General features: G+C 41.3%; 2 protein-coding genes across 8 annotated transcripts; one reads left to right on the top strand and one right to left on the bottom strand.

Moving 5' to 3' along the window:
• The first annotated feature begins 4,724 nt into the window (after nt 1–4,724).
• On the top strand, nt 4,725–8,581 carry LOC122018300 (protein MAK16 homolog A-like). 6 transcript variants are annotated; one of them, XM_042575775.1, is made up of 9 exons: nt 4,725–5,239; nt 6,166–6,272; nt 6,351–6,448; nt 6,584–6,671; nt 6,745–6,876; nt 6,957–7,068; nt 7,276–7,424; nt 7,869–7,948; nt 8,341–8,581. In XM_042575775.1, the coding sequence occupies exons 1-8, from the start codon at nt 4,930–4,932 to the stop codon at nt 7,914–7,916; spliced, it is 1,044 nt and encodes a 347-aa protein (XP_042431709.1). In that variant the 5' UTR covers nt 4,725–4,929; the 3' UTR covers nt 7,917–7,948; nt 8,341–8,581. The 6 variants fall into 6 exon arrangements, with proteins under 6 accessions (XP_042431709.1, XP_042431708.1, XP_042431707.1 ...); XM_042575774.1 differs by lacking the exon at nt 8,341–8,581 and adding an exon at nt 8,133–8,239; XM_042575773.1 differs by lacking the exon at nt 8,341–8,581 and adding an exon at nt 8,143–8,239.
• Nucleotides 8,582–14,469: 5,888 nt separating this feature from the next.
• Nucleotides 14,470–16,294, bottom strand: LOC122018367 (dof zinc finger protein DOF2.4-like). Of its 2 annotated transcripts, none has more exons than XM_042575780.1 (2): nt 16,053–16,294; nt 14,470–15,797 (listed from the first exon to the last, which is right to left on the bottom strand). In XM_042575780.1, exons 1-2 carry the CDS (start codon nt 16,104–16,106, stop codon nt 14,814–14,816), a joined length of 1,038 nt encoding a protein of 345 aa, XP_042431714.1. In that variant the 5' UTR covers nt 16,107–16,294; the 3' UTR covers nt 14,470–14,813. The 2 variants fall into 2 exon arrangements, with proteins under 2 accessions (XP_042431714.1, XP_042431712.1); XM_042575778.1 differs by having other exon boundaries at nt 14,470–15,803; nt 16,053–16,290.
• Between the last annotated feature and the right edge of the window lie 9,693 nt (nt 16,295–25,987).

Raw genomic sequence — 25,987 nt, forward strand, 5'->3', positions numbered from 1 at the left:
TATTGAAGAATGGTAAGCTTCGATCAAATGACTTGGAGATGAATCTGGACAGCGCTGTGATCCGACCAGTGAGACGCTAAACTTCCTTTAAATTTCGGGGTGATGGCATGTCTTGCAGTGCTTTTATTTTGCTTAGATTTGCCTCGATGCCCCCCTCGGTAACGATGTAGCCTAGGAAGCGCCCGCTCTTCGTGCCAAACAGACACTTGCTCGGATTTAGCTTTATCCCATAGGTCCTCAGCGCCCGACAAGTCTCTTCAATATCTACACATAGGTCAGCAGTTCGGAGGGATTTTATCAATATGTCGTCCACATATACCTCCATGTTACGACCAATCTACCACCGGAATACTTTGTTCAGCAGTCTTTGGTAAGTGGTTCTGGCATTCTTGAGTCCGAACAACATGACGTTATAACAATACGTTCCATCGGTCGTAATAAAATTGACTTTTCTTGATCTTCGCGGGTGAGTGGCACTTGATGATAACTTTAGTAGGCATCCAGCATGCAGATCAACTCGCATCCCGCAGTGGAGTCCACCATCTGGTCGATCCAAGGTAGCGGGTAGAAGTCCTTTGGGCACGTCTTATTCAGATCACGGAAATCGATGTAGACTCACCATTTGTTGCCCGGCCTAGAGACGAGGACGACGTTGGCGAGCTAGCTCAGGAACTGAACTTCCCGCACGTGTCCGGCTTGCAACAGCTTTTCTATCTCCGCCCGGATGATCAAGTTCTGCTCGGCGTTGAAATCCCTCTTACGCTGCTTTACCGGACAGGCGTCCGGTCGGACATGTAACTCATGCTCAGCGACACTTAGGGAGATGTCGGGCATCTCGTGCGTCAACCATGCAAACACATCGTGGTTTTTACTGATGCAGGCGATTAGCTTCGCCTTCTGCTTCTCCTCTAGGTCAGCAGCCACAAAGTCGTGGCTTCTGACCGGCTCGGGTGGATCTGCACCTCCTCCTTTTCCTCATATACCAAGGTGGGAGGTTTTTTGATAATAGCGTTTACCTTTAGTTGTGGAGCCTTCCGTGATACCTTGGCCTCGGACTTGACCATCTCCACGTAGCATCATCGAACAGCTAGTTGGTTGCCCTTGACTTCGCCCACCTGATCGTCCACTGGGAATTTTATCTTCTGGTAGTACATGGATACTATCGCCTGGAACTCATTGAGGGCCAGTCGGCACAAGATAATATTGTAAGTCGATGGTGCGTCTACAACTATGAAGTTGGCGGTCCGGGCCCTCCTCAAAGGCTCTTCTCCCAACGAGATGACTAATCTTGCCTGGCCAATCGGCAATACTTCATTTTTCGTGAACCCATAGAGTGGGGTCGCCATGGGCAGCAATTCACTGCGGTCAATTTGTAGCTGATCAAACGCCTTCTTGAAAATTATATTTACAGAACTCCCCATGTCGATGAAGGTCCGATGAATGGTGTAGTTGGCGATCACCACTCGGATGATCAAGGCATCATCATGGGGGATTTCAACCCTTTCCAGATTGTTGGGGCCGAAATTGATTTGAGGCCCTTTGGCCTTCTCCTTGCTGCACCTGACGGCGTGAATCTCCAACCATCTAGCGTATGATTTTCTAGCCCGGTTGGAGTCTCTGCCGGTCGGCCCTCCAGCAATGATACCTATCTCTCCCCGAGAGGCATTATTTCTATTTTCCTCTTCCCGAGCAGATGGCCTGTTTCGCTCGACCAGGATCCTGGAGGGCTCGGTTTTCTCCCTCCGCTGATGATGGTGCTCGGGCTCCCTTCTCTCTTCTCTCTTCTCGACACTCGGTTGAGCGGTGATGATCCCGCCAATCAGGAGATGGGGAGCGACGATGATATCCCTTGGGGTCAGTCGGCTGATGATTGGCGTCAGTTCACGATAATCTCGTATGTTGTGCATTGTAGACTGGTGAAACGAGCAAAATATGGGTGTTCATACCTTATCCTTGGGCGCCTTAGGCCGACCAGATGCCACGTGTTGTACGGCATGGTTCCTGGTTTCTTGATGTAGTCATACTCCTTCAGCCCTAGGTCCTTTGGGTGTCATATAGCTGCTAGTCGGTCGACGTCAAATGCTCGGTCGACACCTCCTTCCTTCTGGCTGCTTGGGCCTCCTCCATATTGATGTATTCGTTGGCCTTTTTCAACATGTGGTCGAAGTCCCGGGGCAGCTTCCGTATGAGCGACGAAAAGAAGTCCCCTTCGGCGAGCCCCTAGGTGAAGGCATTCATCATGGTCTCGGACGAGACCAAGGGGATATCCATGGCCACCTGGTTGAAGCACTGGATGTACGCTCGGAGTGCTTCCTTAGGTCGTTGTTTCAGGGCGAAGAGGTTGGCGCTTGTCTTTTGATAGCGGCGGCTGCTGGCGAAGTGGTGCTGGAAGGCGGCTCGGAAGTCTTTGAAACTTCGTATCGAGCTGTCTGGCAGCCTTATGAACCACCGCTGCGCCGATCCAGAGAGAGTCATGAGAAAGACTCTGCACTTTACTCCGTGTGTGTACTGGTGCAACGTAGCCTCATTGTCGAACCGATCCAGATGATCATCTGGGTCGGTCGTCCCGTTGTACGCCCCGATTGTCAATCGGGTGTAGTGTCGAGGCAAAGGTCTTATAAGATCTCCTCTGAGAACTGTCTATTGATCCGTTCGAGGGACACAGTGATTTGGGGCGCTTTTCCTTTCCGCGTGTCCCGAACAGGCGCCTCATCAAAAAATGATCCCCGCTCCTGATGCACTTGGGCTATCTCTGAGGGGGTTGGAACAAAGCCCGGTGGAAGGGAATCGGCGCAGGCGACGCTTCCCTTTGTGGAAGGGAATTGGGTGGAAGGGTGTCGGTCGACCTTCTATTCTGCCACCATATGGAGAGCTGCTCTACTTGGTCTTCCTGCCCCGCTTACCGATTGGCCGTTGAGGTTACCGATTATGGTGCTAGCCGATTGGCTACCGCTTGCTGTTGTTGTTGTTCCATCATTTTTGCTGCCCGTGCTTGCACAAGCATCTCCAATTCCTCTTGCGTGAGCATCACGGTGATTAGCCGCCCAGCGTCTTCCATTTCCTCGGCTCAGATTCAGGTGATGTTCCCACAGATGGCGCGAAATATGATCCTGTCCGAGAGTCAAGGCGACGGATAATGGGGATGTGGTTCTCCTGCTGACCGCGTGTAGACTTTGCTCTAACCTGCAACCACAGCTACGTCAGTGCCGAGCCAAGGAGGGGGTCCCCAACAGTGTCCCTTTGACACTCAAGTTAGTCTCCGGTGAAGCAAGAAGCAAAGGAAAATGTAGCATAACTGTAGAGATCGCGAGAAAAGCATACCTTCACTGATGTTTGGACCCCCCCCCTTTATATAGGACTCTTGTAGCGTGTGTGCATTCTTCTTAAAGTAGGCACACTATCACAAGCTTTTCCTAAAGAGACATGTCAGAAAAGTGTCCCTGACACAGTACCTTAACGGGTCGAGCATATATCTGAAGTGACAGTGGAAGCTTCCGTCATACGATCCTCTGTCTGACCATACCGCCCGTCGGTGGCACTAACTCCCAAAAGGATGTTGAAGGATATCTTGCTATATCTGTTGCTTGGTCGAACGAAATGACCGCTCGGCTGAGAGTCTCTTGTGACGTTGCCCATTGCTGGGTCGAATGGATGGCCGCTCGACTTGGGCACCGTCTGGATGGCGAATCTATTACTTGGCCAAGCGGGATAGCCGCCCGGCTGATACTTCCGCTATCTAGCTGCTGTACGTGTACTTTGATTGAACGGGATAGCCGCTCGGTTATAGTGGCATTGTATAGTCTGCTCAGCCTTGACCCTACTCCACTGTTTTGAGTATTGATGTAAGGCCGAGTGCAGAAGCCGCTCGTCCTACTTCTGCAGATACTTGGCATTCATTCCCGTGTTGAGCGTTAGGTGCTCAGCTAGTAGTCGAGCCAGTGATGTTGTTGGGTCGGGCCTCTCCGTATCTCGATCGCTAGAACCACTTGCCCGATCGGCCAGTGATATTAGCACATTGACCACCTTGACTCTGACCTTCGTTGACCTCCACCGTGGCCACTTCCACCGTGGTAGATTGGTTGAGGCCCCTCCTTATCACCACATCAGACATCTTTCAAAATCATATTTGATAAAATAATCACTAATTTGGCCATACCGTGCACAAGGTGATTGCTTCAACCCATATAATGAATTTTGAGCTTATATACTTTATCCTTATCACCTATTTTCACAAAACCAAGGGTTATTTGATATAAATTTCTTCTTGAAGAAAATCATTTTAAAAAGTTGATTTGACGTCTATTTGAAATAATTTCTTACCATTTTGAGCAGCAAGTGCAATAATTAATCTAACTGTATCAAGTCTAGAAACAGGAGCAAATACCTCATTGAACACTACAAGAAAATCCTCATTCAACAACACTCAAACGACAACGGTTTTATGCCAAATCGTTATATTTTTACCTTTTAACAACGGTTTTAACAAAAACTGTTGTCTTTTAACAGTTTTTTTGGCTTACGACAACGGTTTTTAAAAATCGTTGTCTTTATATGTTTTTTTGGGTCTACAACAACGGTTTTTAAATGCTACGACAACAGTTTTTGAAAACTGTTGTCTATGTGGCCTTTTTGGGATTACGACACCGGTTTTTGAAAACCGTTGTCTATTAAGTGTTTGTTGAATACACTGTTTTTTTCCTTCGTCGTTTTTTCCCTTCGCCATTTTTTGCCGCCGCATTTTTTGTTTCCCTCTCCTCGAAATTTTTTGCCGCTGCATTCCCCCCTTTACCTTCTCGATCTTTAAGCATTTTCGTCCAACCTATGATCTCTTCACCTACTTCAGGTTTTTTTTTTCTCCTTTCCTCTCCAAGCCCTAAACCCATCGCCCCTTCATGACTCATAGAGAACCAGTCACGAGGAGGGAGAGAGATGGGCAACAGAGGCCACAAGGTTGGAAAACCTTACCACGATGATTTCAGCAAAGCCGATTCTAATCTTTCCCTCCTCACGCAATTCCCTCTCGGTTCTTGCATACTCGATCTTCTTGCAGATCACAGCTTTTCCCTTTATTTACCGGAAGAGGAGGTGGCCCTCTCCTCTTTGATCATCGATGAGGTGACAAGAGCCCTATTTCCTCGCCTTTCCTTTCTCTTTAAGGTTTGGTTTCCGCCCTTGTATATATTTGGTTTCCGCACTCCAAGGGCATCTCCATCTCGCCACCGCTGCATCCATTACAATCGTAAGCACTACCTCAATTCTTTCTCTCAGTACAACATTTGATGGATGCATGTAGATTAAATTGTTTAAGGGATTCTTCTCTTCTTTTTTTTTGTCAGATTGTTTGAGATTAGGGCTTTTTCTCTTGCCAATTACTTCTACAGTCAATGAGTGGACTGCAAAATGTATTTCCAAAGCATAACAATTTGTCTAAAAGTTTGCGTGAAAATTTTACCGTCAGATGATGGTTAATATAATTTTTTGAACACTGTTGGAATTATGTATAGCCTCGACAACCGCTAAAATATTGTTTTGTTTGCTTGTGTCCTTGCTTTAGTTAGCCAGAGACGTCCAGAATGCTGTTGTTTAATTTACTCCAGAATTTCAACTCTTTCTTATCTTGTTAGTCACAGGCCTCGAAATAGAGATGAACATTCATTTTGTCCTTTTAATTTATCATTAGTGCATGCACATCTTTTGGGAACTTCATACTAGCATGATACAAAAAATAACAGCTATCCAATTTTGAGATCATAATATTCATCAATTTAGTACCACTATGTTGATTTCTCACATTCTATGATGCATTGAGTTATACAACTTTAATATGTTTAACAAATATGGCTAGAAGTCTTACAATTCTTAACTATTGATTGTTGAGACTTCCTTAATCATTTGTTTTGAATTCTTTCTTTATTTTTAATTGTTTTTTCTTGTGTCTGACTTTAATTGACAATCGACAATTGGACTTAAATTACTTGGAAGTAGATACTTCACACATGAGGTTATGTTTTGTGTTTCATGTCATCCCTGCGTATCATAAATTGTGTGGAGCAATGTGAGAGAACTGGAATAATTGGTGACCATACAATTGAACAATGCCTGTATTCCAGCAATGATCTGTCCCTCAATAGTTCATGGTATATACAAGAGCCACTTTATTTGCAGTGGAAGCAACTGAACTGCAGGAACTGCTGACTGTCGAGGAACTATGGGAGAGAGTTAAACTTCCAAGAAACTATGAGAAGGCTATTGAAATTATTGACAAGCATATGGTATTGTTACTCTCACTGACTAGTTCTTGAAATCTATCTTTGAAGTATTGAATGATTTGCTGTTTTTGTTTTTCTCAAGAGTTCTGGCCTAAATTACTTGTGCACAAAATAAAACAACGACTAACCAAAATGACTCAATGTCGAATCCGCATGAGAAAGATTGAATTGAAAGTGAGGTATACAGTAGTCTTAGTCAATGTCCAGAAAGGAGAAATATTCTTATTTTCATTATCATGGTCATTATCATCATCATCATCATGCCATTTATGTTAGGGAATGATTGAAATTGCAACCTTATGCCATTTACTTAGGGAAAAGATAATGACAGTGCCTAGAAAGAAGAAGAAGAGAGAAGCTAGGAGAGAGGAAAAAGCTGAAAAGGCTGCAGTTTTGGATAAGGTTACATTCATTGCTTTGTGACTCTTCATCATCTGTAGCACTCCATTTAGTGTAATTGGTTATTTTGTGACAGAGCATCGAGACTGAACTGCTAGAGTGCCTGAAGAAAGGTGTTTATGGTGACATATACAACTACCCTGTCGAGGCATATAATAATATCTTGGAAATGGAAGGTCTCCAACCAAGTGCAACTGAAGAAGAAGAAGTAATGATCAGACTCATTCTACCTCATCTTCTTTTCTCGCAACTATTTTTGGTAGACAATCCAGTTTGTTCTTATTTTAGCAGGAGGCAGAAATAGAGTATGTTGAAGGCTATGATGGACTTGAAGAGGAAGAGGACATGGAAGATTTTGATGGTCTCATGAATGATGAATCCTTTTTGGGCAATGATGAAGGTAAAAACTTTTCCTCTAATCCCTTTATCCTCCAGGTATTTAGATTGATGTAACAATAGCACAAACCAGCAATAAGTAAATTTCTTAATGACTATAGGGAAGATATATAAAATGTAATAGTTGTACTGAACTCCATGATTGGTAGTATGCTTAGCTTGATTAATTCATCAGTTTGGACTTCCTAAGCAATAAATTAATTTGGTACAGATGGAATGCAAGAAGATAATGAAGAAATGGATCGTTTAGAACAACACATTCCCAAGAAACTACGAGCACTGTTGGAATCTAAATCACAAAAGATAGATGGTGACTATGCTGGCAAAAAGCCAAATAGAAAGGGTCGGGTAATAATTGAGGTATGCATCATCTTCTTAATCAGCTGGCCCTACTAAATATCTTCTAAAATGCTTTTACTGATAATTAGCTTCTCAGCACCAGTCACCTTCGTTTGTCCTGATTATAACAGCTATAAATCATGTCTGAAAGTTCTTTCCATTTACTTGTTTGTGGCAACTGCTTAGTAGAGAATTTTTTAAAATAGGGAGATAGTCGGCTGTTTTGATACAAAAGAGCCTTATTTGGCCATTTGGCCTTTTACCCTTTGTTATTTGTTTTATCATCCAAGCAATGTTTTCTTTTTGTCTCATGAATAATACCTTATTGTTTTCACTTTGAAATGAGACCTTGGAGGTTTTATGTTGCCATACGATATCAATTTGAATTATTGTTCTATATTTCAAATGATTCTTCAAAAAACAAGCCGTTAAATAACTATCGCTATGCATATATTTGGATTACAGGTTGAGGAGGAAGGAGATCCAAAACAGAAAGCACTTTTGTTAGATTGATTTCATACATGTGCTTTTCCTCCTTTTGTTGGGTAAGATAGTATTTCTCAAAGCACACACTCAGCAAATCCATAGCTTACATGTGGCATGAGGCTGCCATAGAATTGGCATCTAATAAACTTGTCGTAGAATTGACATCTAATAAACTTGCACATTGAAAATGCATAATTATTTACTTTCAACTTATAGGCTAATTGATGTTTCTTTTGTTAACAACATGTGGAAGATCATCATCTATACTCATTAAACTATATGCACTGGGGTGCACCAAAAATATGGTATGGAGTCGCAGGGAAAGATGCCTTAAAATTAGAGGAAGCTATGAAAAAAAATCTGTTAGATTTGTTTGAAGAACAACCAGACTTGCTGCACAATCTTGTATGTATATATTTGGTTGTCTCATGTGCATTTTTTATATGTCGAGATCTCCTGGTGCCTTATCAAAGGGATGAAAAGATTGGACTTTTTGATGGAGCTAGTGTGGGAAGACTGGATTTATTATGGAATTGATGATCAACAATGTTGAAAAAGGTTGACATGGAAGAATCAGCAAGTGAGAAAGAGGAGTCCAATGAAATTCTACAAGTTGAAGATTGTGAAGGGGCTTGGGTTGACAATAATTACTTGCAATCGTATATGGCATGAACCACCATCACAAGTTTCTAGTCTTTTGACTATTGTTCATTAGTTGTAAATGAAGTTTATTTATTTATTTATATTGGGATAAATTTTATTTGAATATTAGACATATTTCTTCTTTTGAGATTGTAATTCTTGTATAAGTAACATTTTGAATGACATTGATATGGAAAATATTCTTTCTTTTGTGATTATGATTCTTTATTATATATTTATATTGAAATATGATATATATTGGTATTAAAAGATAATAATTTAAAAGACAACGATTTAAAATCGTTGTTGTTGTTTATCACCCTCAAAGACAACGGTTAAAAACCGTTGTCATAGCCCCAAAAACGATTGTAAACTTGCATTGTTAATAAAAATGCTCTAAACAACAACGGTTTTAAACCGTTGTCTTTTCATTCAAAGACAACGGTTTAAAATCATTGCAAAACTGTTGTCTTTTCATTCAAAGACAATGGTTTAAAACCGTTGTCATAGCCCCCCACTTTTAACAACACTGTCAATTACAACGATTTTAAAGGGTCTACGACAACGGTTTTTAACCGTTGTCTTTTAATATTTTTGTTGCAGTGAAAATCTTAACCTTCTTTTTGTTGTATCCCTTTTCAACCAATCTTGCTTTGTATTTATTAATGGAGCCATCTAGATTTGTTTTAGTCTTAAAGATCCATTTCACACCAATCGGAGACTTGTATGGTGGCAAAGTATTGAACTCCCATGTACCATTTTTCTCGATGGAGATTATTTCTTCATTCATAGCATGAATCCATTTCTTTTATTTTGATGCTTCTTCATATGTGATTTGATATTCTCCTGCAAAGAATGCAAAAAAGACTTGATCTGTCACATTTACCTCTTCGATCTCATCATAAATATCTCTCAAACTTCTTATTCTTCTTTGTGATGGTGATGGAGAAATGTTTCTTTCAAGAATATTAGGTTCTAGTGATGAAGAATCATCTTCAAATTCAAAATTTTCCTAACTTGATGAACTTGCCAATTTTGAGAAAACATAAGAAGCTTTTTTGTCAAAGTGGGCATCTCTACTAATCATAATTTTTTATTTTTTTTTTTGTTTTTGGATTGTAAAGCTTGTAAGCTTTGCTTCTCTCGCTATATCCAATAAAAATGCACTTTTCAGACTTGTCATCAAGTTTAGTTCTTAACGCATGGAATATGAGAATAATATGCAAGACAACCAAAAGTTTTTTAATGAATAACATTTGGTTTCTTTCCATATCATGCCTCATTTGGAATAGAATTCTGTAACCTTTTTGTTGGTGTATGTTGATTAGGTAGATCGCATAAGAAGCTGTTTCAGTCTAGAATTCAGCTGATAAATTTTTCTTCTTCAACATGCATCTGACTATATCCATGATTATCCTATTTTTTCTTTCTGCGACATCATTTTGTTGCACACGTATACCAAGTTGTCAATTCATGTCTAATACCATGGTTTTGACAAAATTCTTCAAATAAAAAAGATAGGAATTCACCTCCTCGGTCACTTCTCAGATTTTTTATTTGATAGTTAGAAAATTTTTCCATTGACTTTTAAAGACTTTAAAGCAAGAGAGAGCTTCTGATTTTCCTTTAACACAATAAATCCAAGTTTTTCTGGTATAATCATCAACAAATAATAAAAAAAATATGAGTTACCTCCGAGAGATGGTACATACATAGGTTCACAAAGATCTATGTGGACAAGTTCCAAGGATGAATGTGATTTCCACTTAGATTTAGATGGGAATGTCTTTCGGTGTTGCTGTCCAAGCTAACACTCTTCACAGACTTCACTTATCCCATCAAGTTTAGGAAGTCCTTGAACAATATTTTTGCTTGCTAACTCCTTCAAGATTTGAAAATTCAAATGTCGAAATCTATCATGCCATAACTTGGAAATTTCTTCATTTGCAGTAAGATAACAAGCAACATTTATAATATTAAATTTGAGAGGAAATAAATTATTTGAACCCAAACTGATCTTTGACACATACTGATTTTTCTTCTTCATGGCGCAATACTTATCAACAAAATGAATATCAAAACCTTTTCTTAATAAATGACCAACACTAAGTAGATTACTTTATAAACCAGGAACATAAAATACCTCAGACATTTTTTCAATTTTTCTAGACTTTCTTTTGAAAGAGATTTCTCCTTCTCCTTCAATTTTGTAGGACTTAACATCTCCAATAGTTACCTGCCCGTGGTTAGCTTTTGCTAGGGTTGAAAATAAGTTTTTATTACCAAGCATATGCCGACTTGCACCGCTATCCAAATACTAAATATTTTCAATATTTCCATCACTAACAATCAGTAAAGTTTTAGAATTTTTAATTATATTCAGTTTTCATGTACTAATCCAGCTTCACGTTTTTTCACTAGATATTTTTCCCAACAATTATTTATTTTATGTCCTGGCTTATGAAAATAATGATATTCAATATAAGGTTTTGTACTTTTGTAATTCCCACGTCCTCGTCCTTTTTGGAGATTGTAGGAAAATTGTCTCTCCTCTTTTGAGACTCTTCATTTCCATTTTCTTGTAACTGTTGGTAAGAAAATCTATCACCTCTTCTTTGATTTTGACCTCTTCCACGTCCATGATAAGAGCCACGGCCTCCCGTGGATGTGAACTGGGATTTCAAAGCTTGATTTGAAGAAGAGATAAGAGGACTTCACACGTAGGATTCTAACCTCATGATCGAGCTTCCAATCTTCCTTGCAAACTTTGCAAGGACATTAGTGAAATATCTTGTGATTCTTCAATAGCGACTACCACATGATCAAATTTGTTTCATAGGCTTCGTAAGATTTTCTCCACCACCCTTTGGGTCTCCTTAATTTCTCCATTTGATGACATTTGATTCACAATAGAACGGATTCGTGTATAGTACTCTGAAATTTTTTCGTTATCTTTCATCTCTAATTTTTCAAAATTTGCTCGTCGAGATTGTAAGCATACCTTTTTCACTTGGTCTTGGATATAATAAGTTGTTTGTAGAATCGCCCATGCTCTTTGAGCACTCCTTGCTTTTGAAATCCTTCCATAAACTAAAATTTCAAGTGCTTGATAAATTAAAAAGAGTTTTCTATCCTTCTGCTTCTTGATTTCAAAATATTTATTTTTGTGGTTCGATTAATTGATTTTCCTCCTCTGGTACTCCTTCAATAACACTCCATAAGTCTTATGATTCAAGACATGACTTCATGAGAGTGCTCCAATAATAAAAAATTTCACCATTAAATCGAGGCACAAGAGAAGTGAGATTGTTGGCCAATCCTTTGATACCATATTGAAGGTAGATTACCCAAGGAACAGAGTATATTTAGAGAAGAAAGAAGATTAAGATGAAGCCAAGCTTTTTGGTTTTTACTATATCTCTCAAAAAATAATACACGTCTTCTCCTTTTATACACTTTTGAATGGCTTGTAAAACACATTAACATCAAAGAAGATATTAAAGACGACATTAATTTTATGACTCTTTGAAAACTAAATTTATTATAGGAAATGAAGAGCTTTGTTGGAAAATTTTATTTTCACTTAATCCTCAACATGCCGGGAAGATGAAGATGAAGAAATTTTTGTTAGGAAGATAATTTTGATTTAATTAATCCATCATCCTGTCTTTAGCATAGAATAATGATATCTTTTATACACAAAACTTGTTCTTTATATTCTTCATTCAGGTATAATTCCTTTATTAATATTTTCTTTTCCGGTGCAGGATGATGCAACTCCATTAAAAGCTCATCGAGCATCACATCAAACCCATGAAATAAGATCATTATCATGGCTACCTGGAATTGCACTACAAAATTCTAGGATGCCATTGTCACATCAACACTGATATTAAAGCTTCACTGATGTTGCTGCTTAGCTTAATTAAGTGTTCTCGGGGAATAATATATATAATTTTGTTGACTTAACAGATCTTCTGTTCATTGTCAACAAATTATAAAAATAAGTGGTTGGAGCCATTAGTAATCATCAAACATAATATATATTCGGATCAGAATTTCATATTTCAAAACCAATGCAAGTCAAGAATGAATCAATCCAAAAGCTGCAAGTCAAGAATGAACCAATGCTCTTTTAGCTCCACTTTTAATAGTGAATATATATAGCTGCAGTATCTTGATATATATATATATAAAGATTTTGTTTGCGAGCAGGATTTAATATATATCAAATCAATAAATGAATCTTATCCTTCAAAGAAAGCTGCAAATTGAGAACAGTACACTAAAAAGTTTACATTTCCAAATTGACCCCGAGTCTTTTCAAAACCTAATTATATTACTTGTCTTATTCAAAGAATTCGACTATATATCAACAATGTCATAGAAATCTAATTAATCATATAACCAATAATTATGATTAATATCTCAATAAACCCCCACCAATAAATAATAATTATGATCATTAACACATGTTCACTATAATAATATGACTCAAGCAATCTATACATTAAAGAGATACTTAACTAGTTAATTAAAAATACATTTGACAAATATTGGAGTCTGATTGAGATCATGCATGTGAGGCAAAGTGAGAGGAATCTGATGGTGGTGGCCTCGCCCTCCACCACCATCACCGTCACCATCCTCTTGGTTCTTTATTTGTTTTGTTGCCATCCTTTGTTGCACCAAAGAGGGGGGAGGGAGAGAGAGGGAGAGAGAGGGAGGGGGGACTAAGTCATAAAGCTAAAGTTGTCATGTTCCATTGACAGAAGAAGCTCTTTCATAACTCAAAACTTACATTTGTTTTACACTCGATCTAGAGTTTATTTACATTGGGAATAAACTCGAGTAGAGTTATTGAGAATAAATAAGTAGAGTTGTCATCTTACAGAGGTTGATACTCTGTCAGATCTCTCATACTATATATCAAACACCTTGCTATATGCACTCTGACAATTATAACCCATGCAGATGCAGGGAGGTTTCTCTTTTTTTACCCCTCTTTTTCCTTTAATTTTGTACTACTTGGATAAAAGCCTCAGACACCACCTTTATTCTCCAATGGAGGGCCAATTTAAGAAAGCTGCCTTGGTCTTTGCGAAAGCGACGATAACCTAGATTCCTTCAGCCACACTACTCATGCATCTATGGACCCCAGGCCCCCTCCCTCTCCTAGTTAAGTTAATTGCCCCTTCTTCATTCTCTTTCTTCTCCATTCTCCATTTCTCCTCTCATATTTCAGTGCATGATCGGCTTCTACGACTACTGGCAATTGCAGGAATTTTAGTGACACAGTGGCTTAGCTTTCGGCTCTCTTTTATCTGTATATAGTACACTGCCTTTACTTGATCTACACATGATGAACATCAAATTAACTGTGGATCTACATGTTCGTAGCTAGTGAATGGAAATTAATCCAACAGCCTGGTTATTGTACCTAATGAAAGGTAAATGACAGTGCATGCATGCACGAGGATGCATGTTTACACACATTGATACAAACCAATCCATGCAAGTAGAAGTAGTACTGTTGGTCAAAAGCTGTTCTTCCTCTATCTCTCAAAAGATGAGAAGTAATGCTTCATGAAAGCTTTAATCTGAATCTCTCTTACAAAGATGCAGGGAAAAAATAAAGCTTCAATTGTAATAATAATATTAATAATTTATGCTACTTTTAGCTTATATGATATACAAATAAGATATGAGTAGTCTAGCTAGATAATTTTTTTCTTAACAAGATGCACACATGATCTTGTAAACCTGTAAATGATCAATGTAATTAATTATATAAATATTCATCATGCAATATAATTACATGATCAATGTAATTAAGCCATTATATGCAACAGGAGAGAGATGTTTCTAAACTTGATTAATTAGAACATTTTGTTTAGGAAAAAAAAAATCAACGAGACACTGAAGCTAGCATGATCGATTAGCAAATGATCCAGCCAACCTGATGCATATCGTGCATCAGTTTATATATAATTCGACTGTATATAAGTAAAATACACAGCATATTAGTTAAGAACACACAACCTAGTTAATAGTAATCCGAAATTAACCGAGCTGAATGAAACCTAGCTACCACCTACCTACATTTCTTAGACTCGATATCCCTTGTAGTAGTAATCCGTCATGATCATATCATCACAAGTTACTAATTAACTTCTTAATTCTTCTTCAAATGCTCTCCGTCGATCGGTGCTCTTCGAAGCCATTGCTCAAAAACTAATTAGCTTCTGGTCTATCAACGCCACAATATTGCAGTTATCATGATCACATTAGATTGCCCAGGGAAGAGTTGTTGAATCCAGATAAATCGGGAGCCCATCCACCACCACCACCACCACCGTCGCCACCATTGCTGGTACTTCCGCCGCCGCCGCCGCCGCTTCCATTCCAAAATAATTGATCATTGCGAGAAAGACCAAGATACTGCATCCTCGCTAAATTATGAAACATTTGTTGGTTGTTGTTCTTATCCTCCATCTTCACCGCCGACGGCTCAGACGATTGCACGTGTCCCGCAAATGATCCGGCAATGAACGAGCCGCCGCCGTCGCCTTGGAAAGGGTAGACCGGCATCGGAGCCGGAGGCGGCAGTGCGTGATCGAGATGCCCTTCTCCTAGAAGAGGGAATTGCGTCAACTGCTGTAGCCTCAAATTCTCGGCTGCGGTCGCGAGCTGGTAATCCAATGTGTTCGCCGGTGGTTGGACTACTCCAGCTCCGTAGCCGCCGAAGTCGCGAAGCTGGTGCAGCGAGGCCATGAACGGAAGCTGGTGCAACGAGGCGGCCGAGGTGGTGGCCGCCGAGGAGGATCCAGAGGTGGCCACCGCCGAAGGGATCACAGCGGCAGCCGCGGTGGATGTGTTGGTTGAATTGGCAGAGCTGGAGGAGGGTTTGGTGCGCTTGTTGCGGCGGCATCCTCCCCCAACGGGGACGTTGCGGAGGGCGCCTCCGCGGGTCCAGTAACGGCGGCAGGTCTTGCAGAAGTGGCGCGGCTGCGAGAGGGAGTAGTTGTTGAAGTAGCAGAACTTGGTGTTGGCCGAATAGCACCGGGGGCACTTCATCCCCGCCTCCAGTTGCGGGATCTTCGCCAGTCGGGCTCGGTCCGACATGGAGCCTGGCCGGATTGATCCGGCTGCGAGGGCCAAGCCTGCCGGTGGCGGCAACTGGGAACTACCATCTCCGCTTCCGCCGCCGCCGCTACTGCTTCCTAGTAGACGAATTTGTTGATGCTGCTGCTGCTGCTGTGGTTGCTGTTGCTATAAGAATAGATGAATATTCAAATGATCATGATAATTCTGAAACAACAACAACAAAAAAAAAAAAAAGAATAAAGCAAGAAATTAATGGTGTGTGTAGTGGTGGTATATTCAAGAACAAAAGTGAGGTTTTTTTAAAGTCTTTTTTTTTGTGTGTGTGAGAGAGATGCAATTAAAGAGAAAGCACTGAATTAAGGAAGAAAAAGATAGGAGGAGGAGGAAGAGGAGAAAGCAAAGGAAGGCACTCACCTGCTGGTTCAAATTAGGTGGATCTAGATAGAGAGGAAGAGAAGAGAAAACCATGGTTGGCCAAGAAGCTAGCTATAGCTTTGTGCTTCCTCCTAACCTTTAAGAGTGATTTCTTTTTTTTGCAAAAGGTTGATAGTGGTGGAGAATCACACATCCACAAGGAGAGAGTTGCAGAGAGAGCAAGGCACACAAAGGAGAGGGGGAGGAGGAGAGGAGAAAAAGGAAGAAAGGAATTAATTTATTATTTCTATATTATCATTATCGTGTAGTGGCGATTATATATATAAATATATTTTTAATTGATTGTGTCCGGTTGGCAAAGAGAAGTAGAGAGATTCCTGAGCCTTAGCCCTTAAGCTTTTAATGGCGGCATGCCATTTCAGTTATGCATAGGGTTGTTAATGAATTGAGTATTAGTGAATCAGTTTGATGTTCAATTTAATCAGAGTTTATTTATATTCATTTAATATATATAAATTTAATAATTTTTTAAATTAAATAAATAAATTTAAATATATATGTTTAGTTTGTTAATGTTCGTGAACAACGTTCGTGAATCATATTTATCAATAAAACTCTTATTAGTATGATAAAAAAATAAATAAAAGTTTTAAAATGAACAAATAAGTTTGTATTATCAAGTTCAATAATCAACTAAATAAATTTGAAATATAAAAAATTTCAAACAATCAAATAATCTTGAATTAAAAATTTTAGACTCGGCTTAATTATTTTATCAAATAACTTTGAATATCATAAAATTTAGCTCGACTTGACTTGTTTATAACTCTTTTGCATGATAGGGTATCCTAGAAGTGTAATACCAACATTTTAAAATTAATCTTACGGAGTTATCTCGAGATTGGAATTTTAAGATGTAACCAGTTTAGTTTAGTATGTAAGATTTTAAAAGTTATTGACAAATCATGTATTTTAAGCACGAGAGGGGTGCAAATGAATCAAGCTATTAGTAAGTTATTCATATTTCGGTTCAAAAAAAAAGTTTGTTCAATTAAGTTAATAAGCCGAGCTCGAGTTATCGATATTTAGTTCATGAGATCGTAAACATATTTATTTAGAGGGTCGTGAACATTTAATTATATATATATATATATATATATATATATATATATATATATATATATATATATATATATATATATATATTAAGAGCCATGTGGGGATGGATATATATATATATATATTAAGAGCCATGTGGGGATGGATAAGAGTCATGTGAAGAGGGAAGATTTTTTTTCCCTTCCTCTCTCCAAGAGGAATACTTTTTAGACTTCTCTTCCTCCTTTAACAAAGAACATCTCTTAGACTTTTCTTTTCCTTCCCTCTTAATGACATCCTTCAATGGGATGCAACTCTTGGCCTTCCCTCCAAGAGGCACACCCCTTGGTTGGTCCCCTCTATATAAAGATTAGGGAAGGGAAGAAATGAGGGGAAGAAAATAAAAGGGAGGACTGTTCATTCTATTCTATTATAATTTCTGACCCACGAGCCGTCTCCAGCCCATGAGTCGTCTTCGACCTCCTCACATCCTCCAGCAGCTGAGGCTACTCGCAGCCGGTTGATGCCCGCAGCCGGATGACATGTCTTCAGTTGTCCTCTAGATCATCATCATTACCGTATGCCCTCAGATCCAGCCGACTGTACATGCTCGATGACGATCCGGCATTCACTCCTTTGATATAGTCTATCTCCGACCTTTGATCCACTATTATGTTTCGGTCATCGAACCGTTGTTGTATTCCAGCCTTCGAGCTATTGCTGTATTCTGACCTACAAGTCATTGTCATATTCTAATGATCTAGACTGCATCCAGCTCTGTGCCGACAGATCCCTGTGGCATCCGGCTCCATGTCGTCAGGTCCGGCTCTATGCCATCAGATTGGCTCCTCCGTCTCACATTCATTTACTCTTCCAGATCATGACGACTCGATCAGCATCACGGCCAGCTCACCAATCCATCCGAGAACGCCCCTTTGGGCCAGGGTATGTCACTGTACTTATTCTTTATTCATTTCATTATTCTACCATTAATCTGTTCCTTATATATCTATGGGATCTGCCTCGAGCATCGGGGTGCCAAGGACCGAGGAATCTCGGGCCCTGCCTGCAAGTAGCATTTATCAGAGATTTTATGACGACTGGGCCAACATAGAAGACAGCTCATCACACTCACCCTTTGGGTCATGGCGACTTGGTCTGCGTTCCAGCCACGTCATTTCGGTAGTTCCGTCTTCTCAGATTCCCTACAGGATCATAATGGCGCCATTGAGCTCGTGACTTTCAATCTACCTGACTTCACTCACCAGGACTTTCACCTAGCTTCACTCACCGGAAATTTCACCTGCCTAGTTTCACTCACTAGGTCTTTCACCTGACTTCACTCACCAGGATTTTCAACTGTCTGGCTTCACTCACTAGGACTTCCCCTTGCCTAACCTCCAGTTAGGACTTTCCCAGTCAAGTATCCGGTCAACTCTTTGACATACTTGACTCTTCTTTGTTGGGATCCTTCGTACTCGGCTAGAGAGGGGGGTGTGAATAGCCGCCCCAAATCGTTCGCGTTTCTTTCTACAAACTAGGGTTAGCGCAGCGGAAATAAAACAGTAGAAACGAAAGCGGAGAAATCAAACCTCAACACGCGTCGATGTAACGAGGTTCGGAGATGATACTCCTACTCCTCGGCGTGTCCGTAAGGTGGACGAGCCCTATCAATCCGTCGGTGGATGAGTCCCCGGAAAACCGGCTAATATGAACTCCTTATGGGTGGAGAAACCTCACCACAAATACTTTGCAACAGCAATAAGGAGTACAAAATAGAACAAGAAAGCAAAACAGAAATGTAACAACACTTGCTTGCCTTCTCGAAGTCAGCAGGAACCCTGGTGAAGCAGCAGCTTCTCGGATCCAAGCCTAGCTAGAAAACCAGCAACAGGAAGAAGCTAACGCGAAGCTTTAGCACCCAACGAGCTCAACAAAGCTCAGCAGGAAGAAGAAGCAGAAGCTTCAGTTAGGAGAGAACTTCCAGAAGGAAGAAGTAGTAGCAGGGGGAGAGTCTTCACCGAAGTCCTGTCGCCCTCTTTTATACCTGCGAAGAAGAACTAGCGAAGACAGGAGATTCCCTGATCGGTCCATGGACCGATCAGGGAACCTCCGATCGGTCCACGCACCGATCGAGGCCGTCCTCGTCGATCGGCGTCTCGATCGTGGTCTCACCGATCAGAACCTCCGATCGGTCCATGACCGATCGTGATTCGCTTAGCCATCGATCTATGCTCGATCGGTCCGCCGACCGATCAGAAGCTGCGCACATTCGACCGATCCACGGCTTTCTTTTCGCGAGGTTGCGTTGCCTCGATCGGTCTCCGGACATCGATCAGATTACAATCGATGAGCCATCGATTCGATTCGATCGGTCACTGACCGATCGTGGCAACCGTCACCGGATCGGTCACCGCATCGATCCAAACTTCTCACCCTAAACCTAAGGCTTCCACACCAACATCCGGTCAACCTTGACTGTTGGTACATCATCCCTAGCATCCGGTCACTCCTTTGACCCACTTCCGCCAAGTGTCCGGTCAACCTTTGACCTACTTGGACTTTCCAACACCAAGTCCGATCATCCCCGATCCATCCGGATTTTCCTTGCCCGCTTTACTCACGGACTTTCCACCGGCTTCACTCACCGGATTTCCACACCGCCTAACATCCCGCTAGGACTTTCTCACCGCTCGCTTCACTTACCAGACTTTCCAACCGCCTAACATCCCGCTTAGGACTTTCCCACCGCCTCGGCTTCACCAGGGACTTTCCACACCGCCTAACATCCCGCTTAGGACTTTCCCACCGTGGCTTCACTCACGGACTTTCCACCGCCTAACATCCCGCTTAGGACTTTCCGCTCACTCACCGGGACTTACCGCCTAACATCCAGCTTAGGACTTTCCCACTGCCAAGCTCCCTGCTTTCCAGTGCCAAGTCTCCATACTTGGACTTTTCCAGTGTCAGGTCAACCAGGTCAACCCTGACCTACGGTTGCACCAATAATCTCCCAAACATCTATTCTTGTCCCACATCAAGAATAGAACTCTCTCACGAGTGTCAAACATCAACATGCAACACAACTAGGTCAACCTTGACCAAAGGTTGCACCGACAATCTTCCCAAGTCAAACATCAAAATACAACTCGAGTCACGTCAACTTGAGTCGGGTCAACCAGGTCAACCTTGACCTAAGGTTGCACCAACAATCTCCCCCTTTTTGATGTTTGACAAAATCATAATCAAGTTAGGTTAACCCGATAACCTAACTTAGGTTTTCAATCATCTTTCCAATGTCCAATGTTCTTTTCTTGAACATTCTCTGGACATTCTCCCCTTAGGTTAACCCAATAACCTAACTTGGGCTCTCCAATAATTCTCCCCCTTTTTGACACACATCAAAAAGAATTCCAAGCTTAGGTTAACCCGATAACCTAACTTGGGTTCTCCAATAATTCTCCAATGAATACTCTCCCCTTTTTGACACACATCAAAAAGACAAAGGAGAGTATCAAGGTCAAGAGTTTCTTCCTAATAAAAGTCCCATACCTTTCATTGAAACTCTTAATTTCCCCCTTTGATACTAAACTCAACAATCAACTTAGTGATACTTCCATATCACTAATCCTCAAGAGTCTTAAGGAGTACAAACTCCCCCTAAAAATCAACTCCTCTTGACAATTAGGTAAGACTCCCCCTAGAGGTCAACTCCCCCTTGACCATTGCACCAACAATGTCTTTGAGAGTTCCAAACCTTAAAAATCCACAAAACCCAACTTCCAGCTGAAATTTCAGACCAACAGCTGAAAAATCAGAAACTGGCACGCACTGATCGGTCCCCAGACCGATCTGGATCGGTCCCCGGACCGATCCACGCTTCACTGATCGCACTGGATCGTCACTGATCGGTCACCAGACCGATCAGAACTTCCCTGGATCGGTCCGGTGACCGATCCACACTCTGAAATCAGAGATTCAGAAACTCCTAATAAATTCTCGGAAAATTCCAAAAATCGTAAAATTTTGAGGATACACTCCTCATACCATATACTATCATGGAAAAATAATTTTCTATGAAAATAGTTTCCATTTTTCAATCTTGATACAAAGTTCAAAAACTTTGAAAAAGTTCAAGTTTAACTCAACTTTGTATCACAATGTTCAATGATGAATGCTATCACTAGGAAAGCTTCATCAAGGTTTTTCAAATCAATTTTAAAATGCTTTTAAAATCATTTGAATTTAGGACCATAATCTTAGGGCTAGATGTACATGACTTGTACACAAGCTTTCCCTATGATCCTCCTTTTCTTGAATTAGGCTCATCTAGGTACAAAAACTATGCACCTTGATCCTAACTCATGATCCTAATATCTCACACACATCTAAGGTGTATCAAACCACATTCAAGTCAATTTGATGTGAGATATGGGTTAAGGTCAACTTAGGCTAAGTTCTCATGCATTTTCTAAACATCAATTTGATCTCAATATCAAATTATATGTTTGTCCTTAAATCAATTTCATTGATTATAATGCAAGAGATGATGACATGGCATATAATGATATCATAAGTAAAAACATGTGCCAATGTCATGATGTCATGGCATAAAGTTTGAGACTAAACTAACACATGACATATAATAACCTAAGCATTATCATGGCATTTCAAATGATCATAAATTAAATATGATGTCATGACATGACATATGGCAAACAACCATGGTAAGTTAACACAAATAAAATACCTAGATTACCTATCTAAGTATCCTTAATCACTTAGCTAACTTAAATTCTAATCCTAGATTGCCCAAAGTGCTCCAAGAAAATGTCACAACCCAAATTGACATTTCTTGATCTCTTGTTTGATTTATACCATTTAAAATTCTACAAGAGTAGCACTTCTAAGTTAAGGCCCGGATTGCCTTGATTACCTAAGAGAATATCAAAATCCCAATTTGATATTTCTCTAGGTTTTTCCAAATTGTGTCAATTTAAAGTAAGATTAATATATTCTCACTTTGGCACAACTTACTCTTCCAAGGAGTGAATGACAAAGATTATTCCATTTCATTTTCAAAGGTTCCCAAACACCTTGAAAATGCTCCTTGAGTGTCAATTTCCTCAAAGTTGGGTTAACTACCCTTCTTATTGGAGTTGACACTCTCTAACCCATCTATGGGGTAGAAGATGCTCCTAGGAACCCAATACCTATTAGAGCTCATTGGGTTCACTAAATATTCACTAGGGATAACTTCCCTAGCAACCCTCCTAATGACCCTCTTAGGCTTTAAAGCCTTGGTCATTTGGGTCTCATCAAGGTCAACTATAGGGGTGACTTCCCTTGTCACCTTGGTAGTGGTCTTCCTAGCCCTAGGTTTTGTTCCATAATCGAATGGAACATTATGATAGGTGGGCTTGACCAATTGGGACTTAGGTTTGTGACTCAAACCTTTCTTGTCCTTGGACTTGGGTTTTTGACCCCTAGACCCTAGAGTCAAATCCTTAAGAGTCTTTTCTAGAGAGTCAAGTCTTGACCTTAAGACTTGATTTTCTTTCTCTAATACCTCAAGTTTTGATTTGTCATTCTTTCTTGAGGTGTTCCTAGGCATGTGTCTAGTTGATTTAGGGTTTCTACCTAGGTTTTCCTTAACCTTAGAAGTGTTAATCCTAGGGTTAGCATTCCTAGTAGTATCCCTATCTAGGTTGACATGTTTAGCACCTAAGCACATGTATTGATTTCTAGTGTTAACATGCTTATCATTATTGACTAATGCAATAAAATTACTAGCATGTATCCTACTAGAATTGCACGAATGAGCCTTAAAAGATACCTTAGGGTTTGCCTTAGCTCCCCTATCGATGTGCGTCTCTTGCCCTTATGAGGTTGCCTCCCCTTGAACAATGACTCCTATAGTGTCCCCTTTGCTTGCATTGGAAGCACACGATGTGCTCCTTGCCCTTGCGTTTCGGGACTCCGGCTTCCTTGACCTTTGGCGCCGGTGGAGTCTTTCTTACCCTCTTTGGACATTTACTCTTGTAATGTCCACGTTCCCTACACTCAAAGCACATAATATGTAATTTAATTGAACTTAAATTGCTTGAGTTACCTAGGGTTGAGGGTGGATGCGAGCTCTCTTCTTCATCCCTCCCGGAGGTAGAAGCTTCTTCTTCTTGCTCCGAACTTGAAGAAGAACTCTCCTCCTCTTCTTCCTTGGATGTTGAGTAGCCCTCAACTCCCAATTCGCTTCTTCCATGATGTGAGCTACTTGGCTCACTAGGCTCCTCTTCATGGCTTGAAGTGGAGCTCTCCTCATGGAGTTTGGCCAAGTTGTTCCACAACTCCTTGGCATTGTTGTACCTATCTATCTTGCACAAAACATTATTAGGTAAAGCAAATTCAATAATTTTTGTTACCTCGTCATTGATTTCGGATTGTCGGATTTGCTCTTTCGTCCACTCCTTCTTCTTGATAGGTTTTCCTTCCTCTTCCATCGGAGGGGAAAACCCTTCTTGTACACAAAACCAATTTAACATATTAGTTCTACGAAAATACATCATCCTTACCTTCCAATATGTGAAGTTGTCGTGAGACTCGTAGAAGGGTTGAATGGTGATGTCTTCTCCATAGAGATCCATCTCTAGCCCGTGCTCCCCCGGGTGTTGATCCGTCGAAGAGCGGCCTCGCTCTGATACCACTTGTTGGGATCCTTCGTACTCGGCTAGAGAGGGGGGTGTGAATAGCCGCCCCAAATCGTTCGCGTTTCTTTCTACAAACTAGGGTTAGCGCAGCGGAAATAAAACAGTAGAAACGAAAGCGGAGAAATCAAACCTCAACACGCGTCGATGTAACGAGGTTCGGAGATGATACTCCTACTCCTCGGCGTGTCCGTAAGGTGGACGAGCCCTATCAATCCGTCGGTGGATGAGTCCCCGGAAAACCGGCTAATATGAACTCCTTATGAGTGGAGAAACCTCACCACAAATACTTTGCAACAGCAATAAGGAGTACAAAATAGAACAAGAAAGCAAAACAGAAATGTAACAACACTTGCTTGCCTTCTCGAAGTCAGCAGGAACCCTGGTGAAGCAGCAGCTTCTCGGATCCAAGCCTAGCTAGAAAACCAACAACAGGAAGAAGCTAACGCGAAGCTTTAGCACCCAACGAGCTCAACAAAGCTCAGCAGGAAGAAGAAGCTTGATCAGGAGAGAACTTCCGGAAGGAAGAAGTAGTAGCGAGAGTCTTCACCAAGTCCGCCGCCTCTTTATACCGCGAAGAAGAAGAGAACTAGCCGTGCTAGATTCTGATCGGTCCATGGACCGATCAGGGAACCTCCGATCGGTCCACGGATCAGGCTCGTCCTCGATCGATCGGTGCGCCGGCGATCTGAACCTCCCGATCGGTCCATGACCGATCGTGATTCTTAGCCATCGATATGCGATCACCGATCAGATGATCGCCACCGATCCACGGCTGCGTTGCCTCGATCGGTCTCCGCATCGACAGACACAACCGAGCCATCGATCGATTCGATCGGTCACTGTGACCGATTCAGCTGGATCGGTCACCGGACCGATCCAAACTTCTCGACCCTAAACCTAAGGCTTCCACACCAACATCCGGTCAACCTTGACTGTTGGTACATCATCCCTAGCATCCGGTCACTCCTTTGACCTGCTAGCACCCGGTCAATGTCTTTGACCTACTTGGACTTTCCAACACCAGTCCGATCATCCCCGATCCATCTGGATTTTCCCTTCGTGCCAAGTTTCCGTCACCGGATTTCCACCTGCCTAACATCCCGGTTAGGACTTTCTCACCGCAGCTTCACTTAACTTTCCAACCCTAACATCCCGCTTAGGACTTTCCCACCGGCTTCACTCACGTGACTTTCCACACTGCCTAACATCCCAGTTAGGACTTTCCCACTGCCTGGCTTCACTCACCAGGACTTTCCACCTGCCTAACATCCCAGTTAGGACTTTCCCACTTGCCAAGCTCCCTGCTTGGACTTTTCCAGTGCCAAGTCTCCATACTTGGACTTTTCCAGTGTCAGGTCAACCAGGTCAACCCTGACCTACGGTTGCACCAATAATCTCCCAAACATCTATTCTTGTCCCACATCAAGAATAGAACTCTCTCACGAGTGTCAAACATCAACATGCAACACAACTAGGTCAACCTTGACCAAAGGTTGCACCGACAATCTTCCCAAGTCAAACATCAAAATACAACTCGAGTCACGTCAACTTGAGTCGGGTCAACCAGGTCAACCTTGACCTAAGGTTGCACCAACATTCTTCACATCAGACCAGTCAAACCTTAACCAGAGGAAAATTGCTCCAACAATCTCCTCAATCAGATGATTGCTCATGCAATCCCCATATATTGTCAAACATTGAAACCCAAACATCAAGATTCAAGCTTGAGTCAACTCAAACTTAGTCAACCTGGTCAACCTAACCCAGGGATATTGCACTAACAATATTAGAGCCACGGGCTCTAGAAGTCAAGCGGAGACTATAAACCCTCGAGTCAAAGACTCTCATACTGATTGGCTGAGTTTGAGTTATATTAGAGTCACGGGCTCTAGAAGTCGAGCGGCGACTATAAACCCTCGAGTCAGAGACTCCCGTGCCGATCAGCCAGGTTTGAGTTATATTAGAGCCACGGGTTTTAGAAGTTGAGTGGCAACTATAAACCCTCGAGTCAGAGACTCCCGTGCTGATCGACCAGGTTTGAGTTATATTAGAGCCACCAGCTCTAGAAGTTGAGCAGCGACTATAAACCCTCGAGTCAGAGACTCCCGTGCCGATTGATCGAGTTTAAGTTATATTAGAGTCACAGACTCTAGAAGTCAAGCGACGACTATA

This window comes from Zingiber officinale, chromosome 1A (genome assembly GCF_018446385.1).
Source record: "Zingiber officinale cultivar Zhangliang chromosome 1A, Zo_v1.1, whole genome shotgun sequence".
NCBI lineage: Eukaryota > Viridiplantae > Streptophyta > Magnoliopsida > Zingiberales > Zingiberaceae > Zingiber > Zingiber officinale.

Excerpts from the sequence above, each read along its gene's own strand:
- LOC122018367 (XM_042575778.1), bottom strand. The coding sequence starts at position 16,106 with ATGGTTTTCTCTTCTCTTCCTCTCTATCTAGATCCACCTAATTTGAAC. Across the intron at positions 15,804-16,052 it reads CACCTAATTTGAACCAGCAG|CAACAGCAACCACAGCAGCA; the intron begins GTGAGTGCCTTC and ends CTATTCTTATAG.
- LOC122018300 (XM_042575775.1), top strand. The coding sequence starts at position 4,930 with ATGGGCAACAGAGGCCACAAGGTTGGAAAACCTTACCACGATGATTTC. Across the intron at positions 5,240-6,165 it reads CCGCTGCATCCATTACAATC|TGGAAGCAACTGAACTGCAG; the intron begins GTAAGCACTACC and ends CTTTATTTGCAG. Across the intron at positions 6,449-6,583 it reads AAGATTGAATTGAAAGTGAG|GGAAAAGATAATGACAGTGC; the intron begins GTATACAGTAGT and ends CCATTTACTTAG.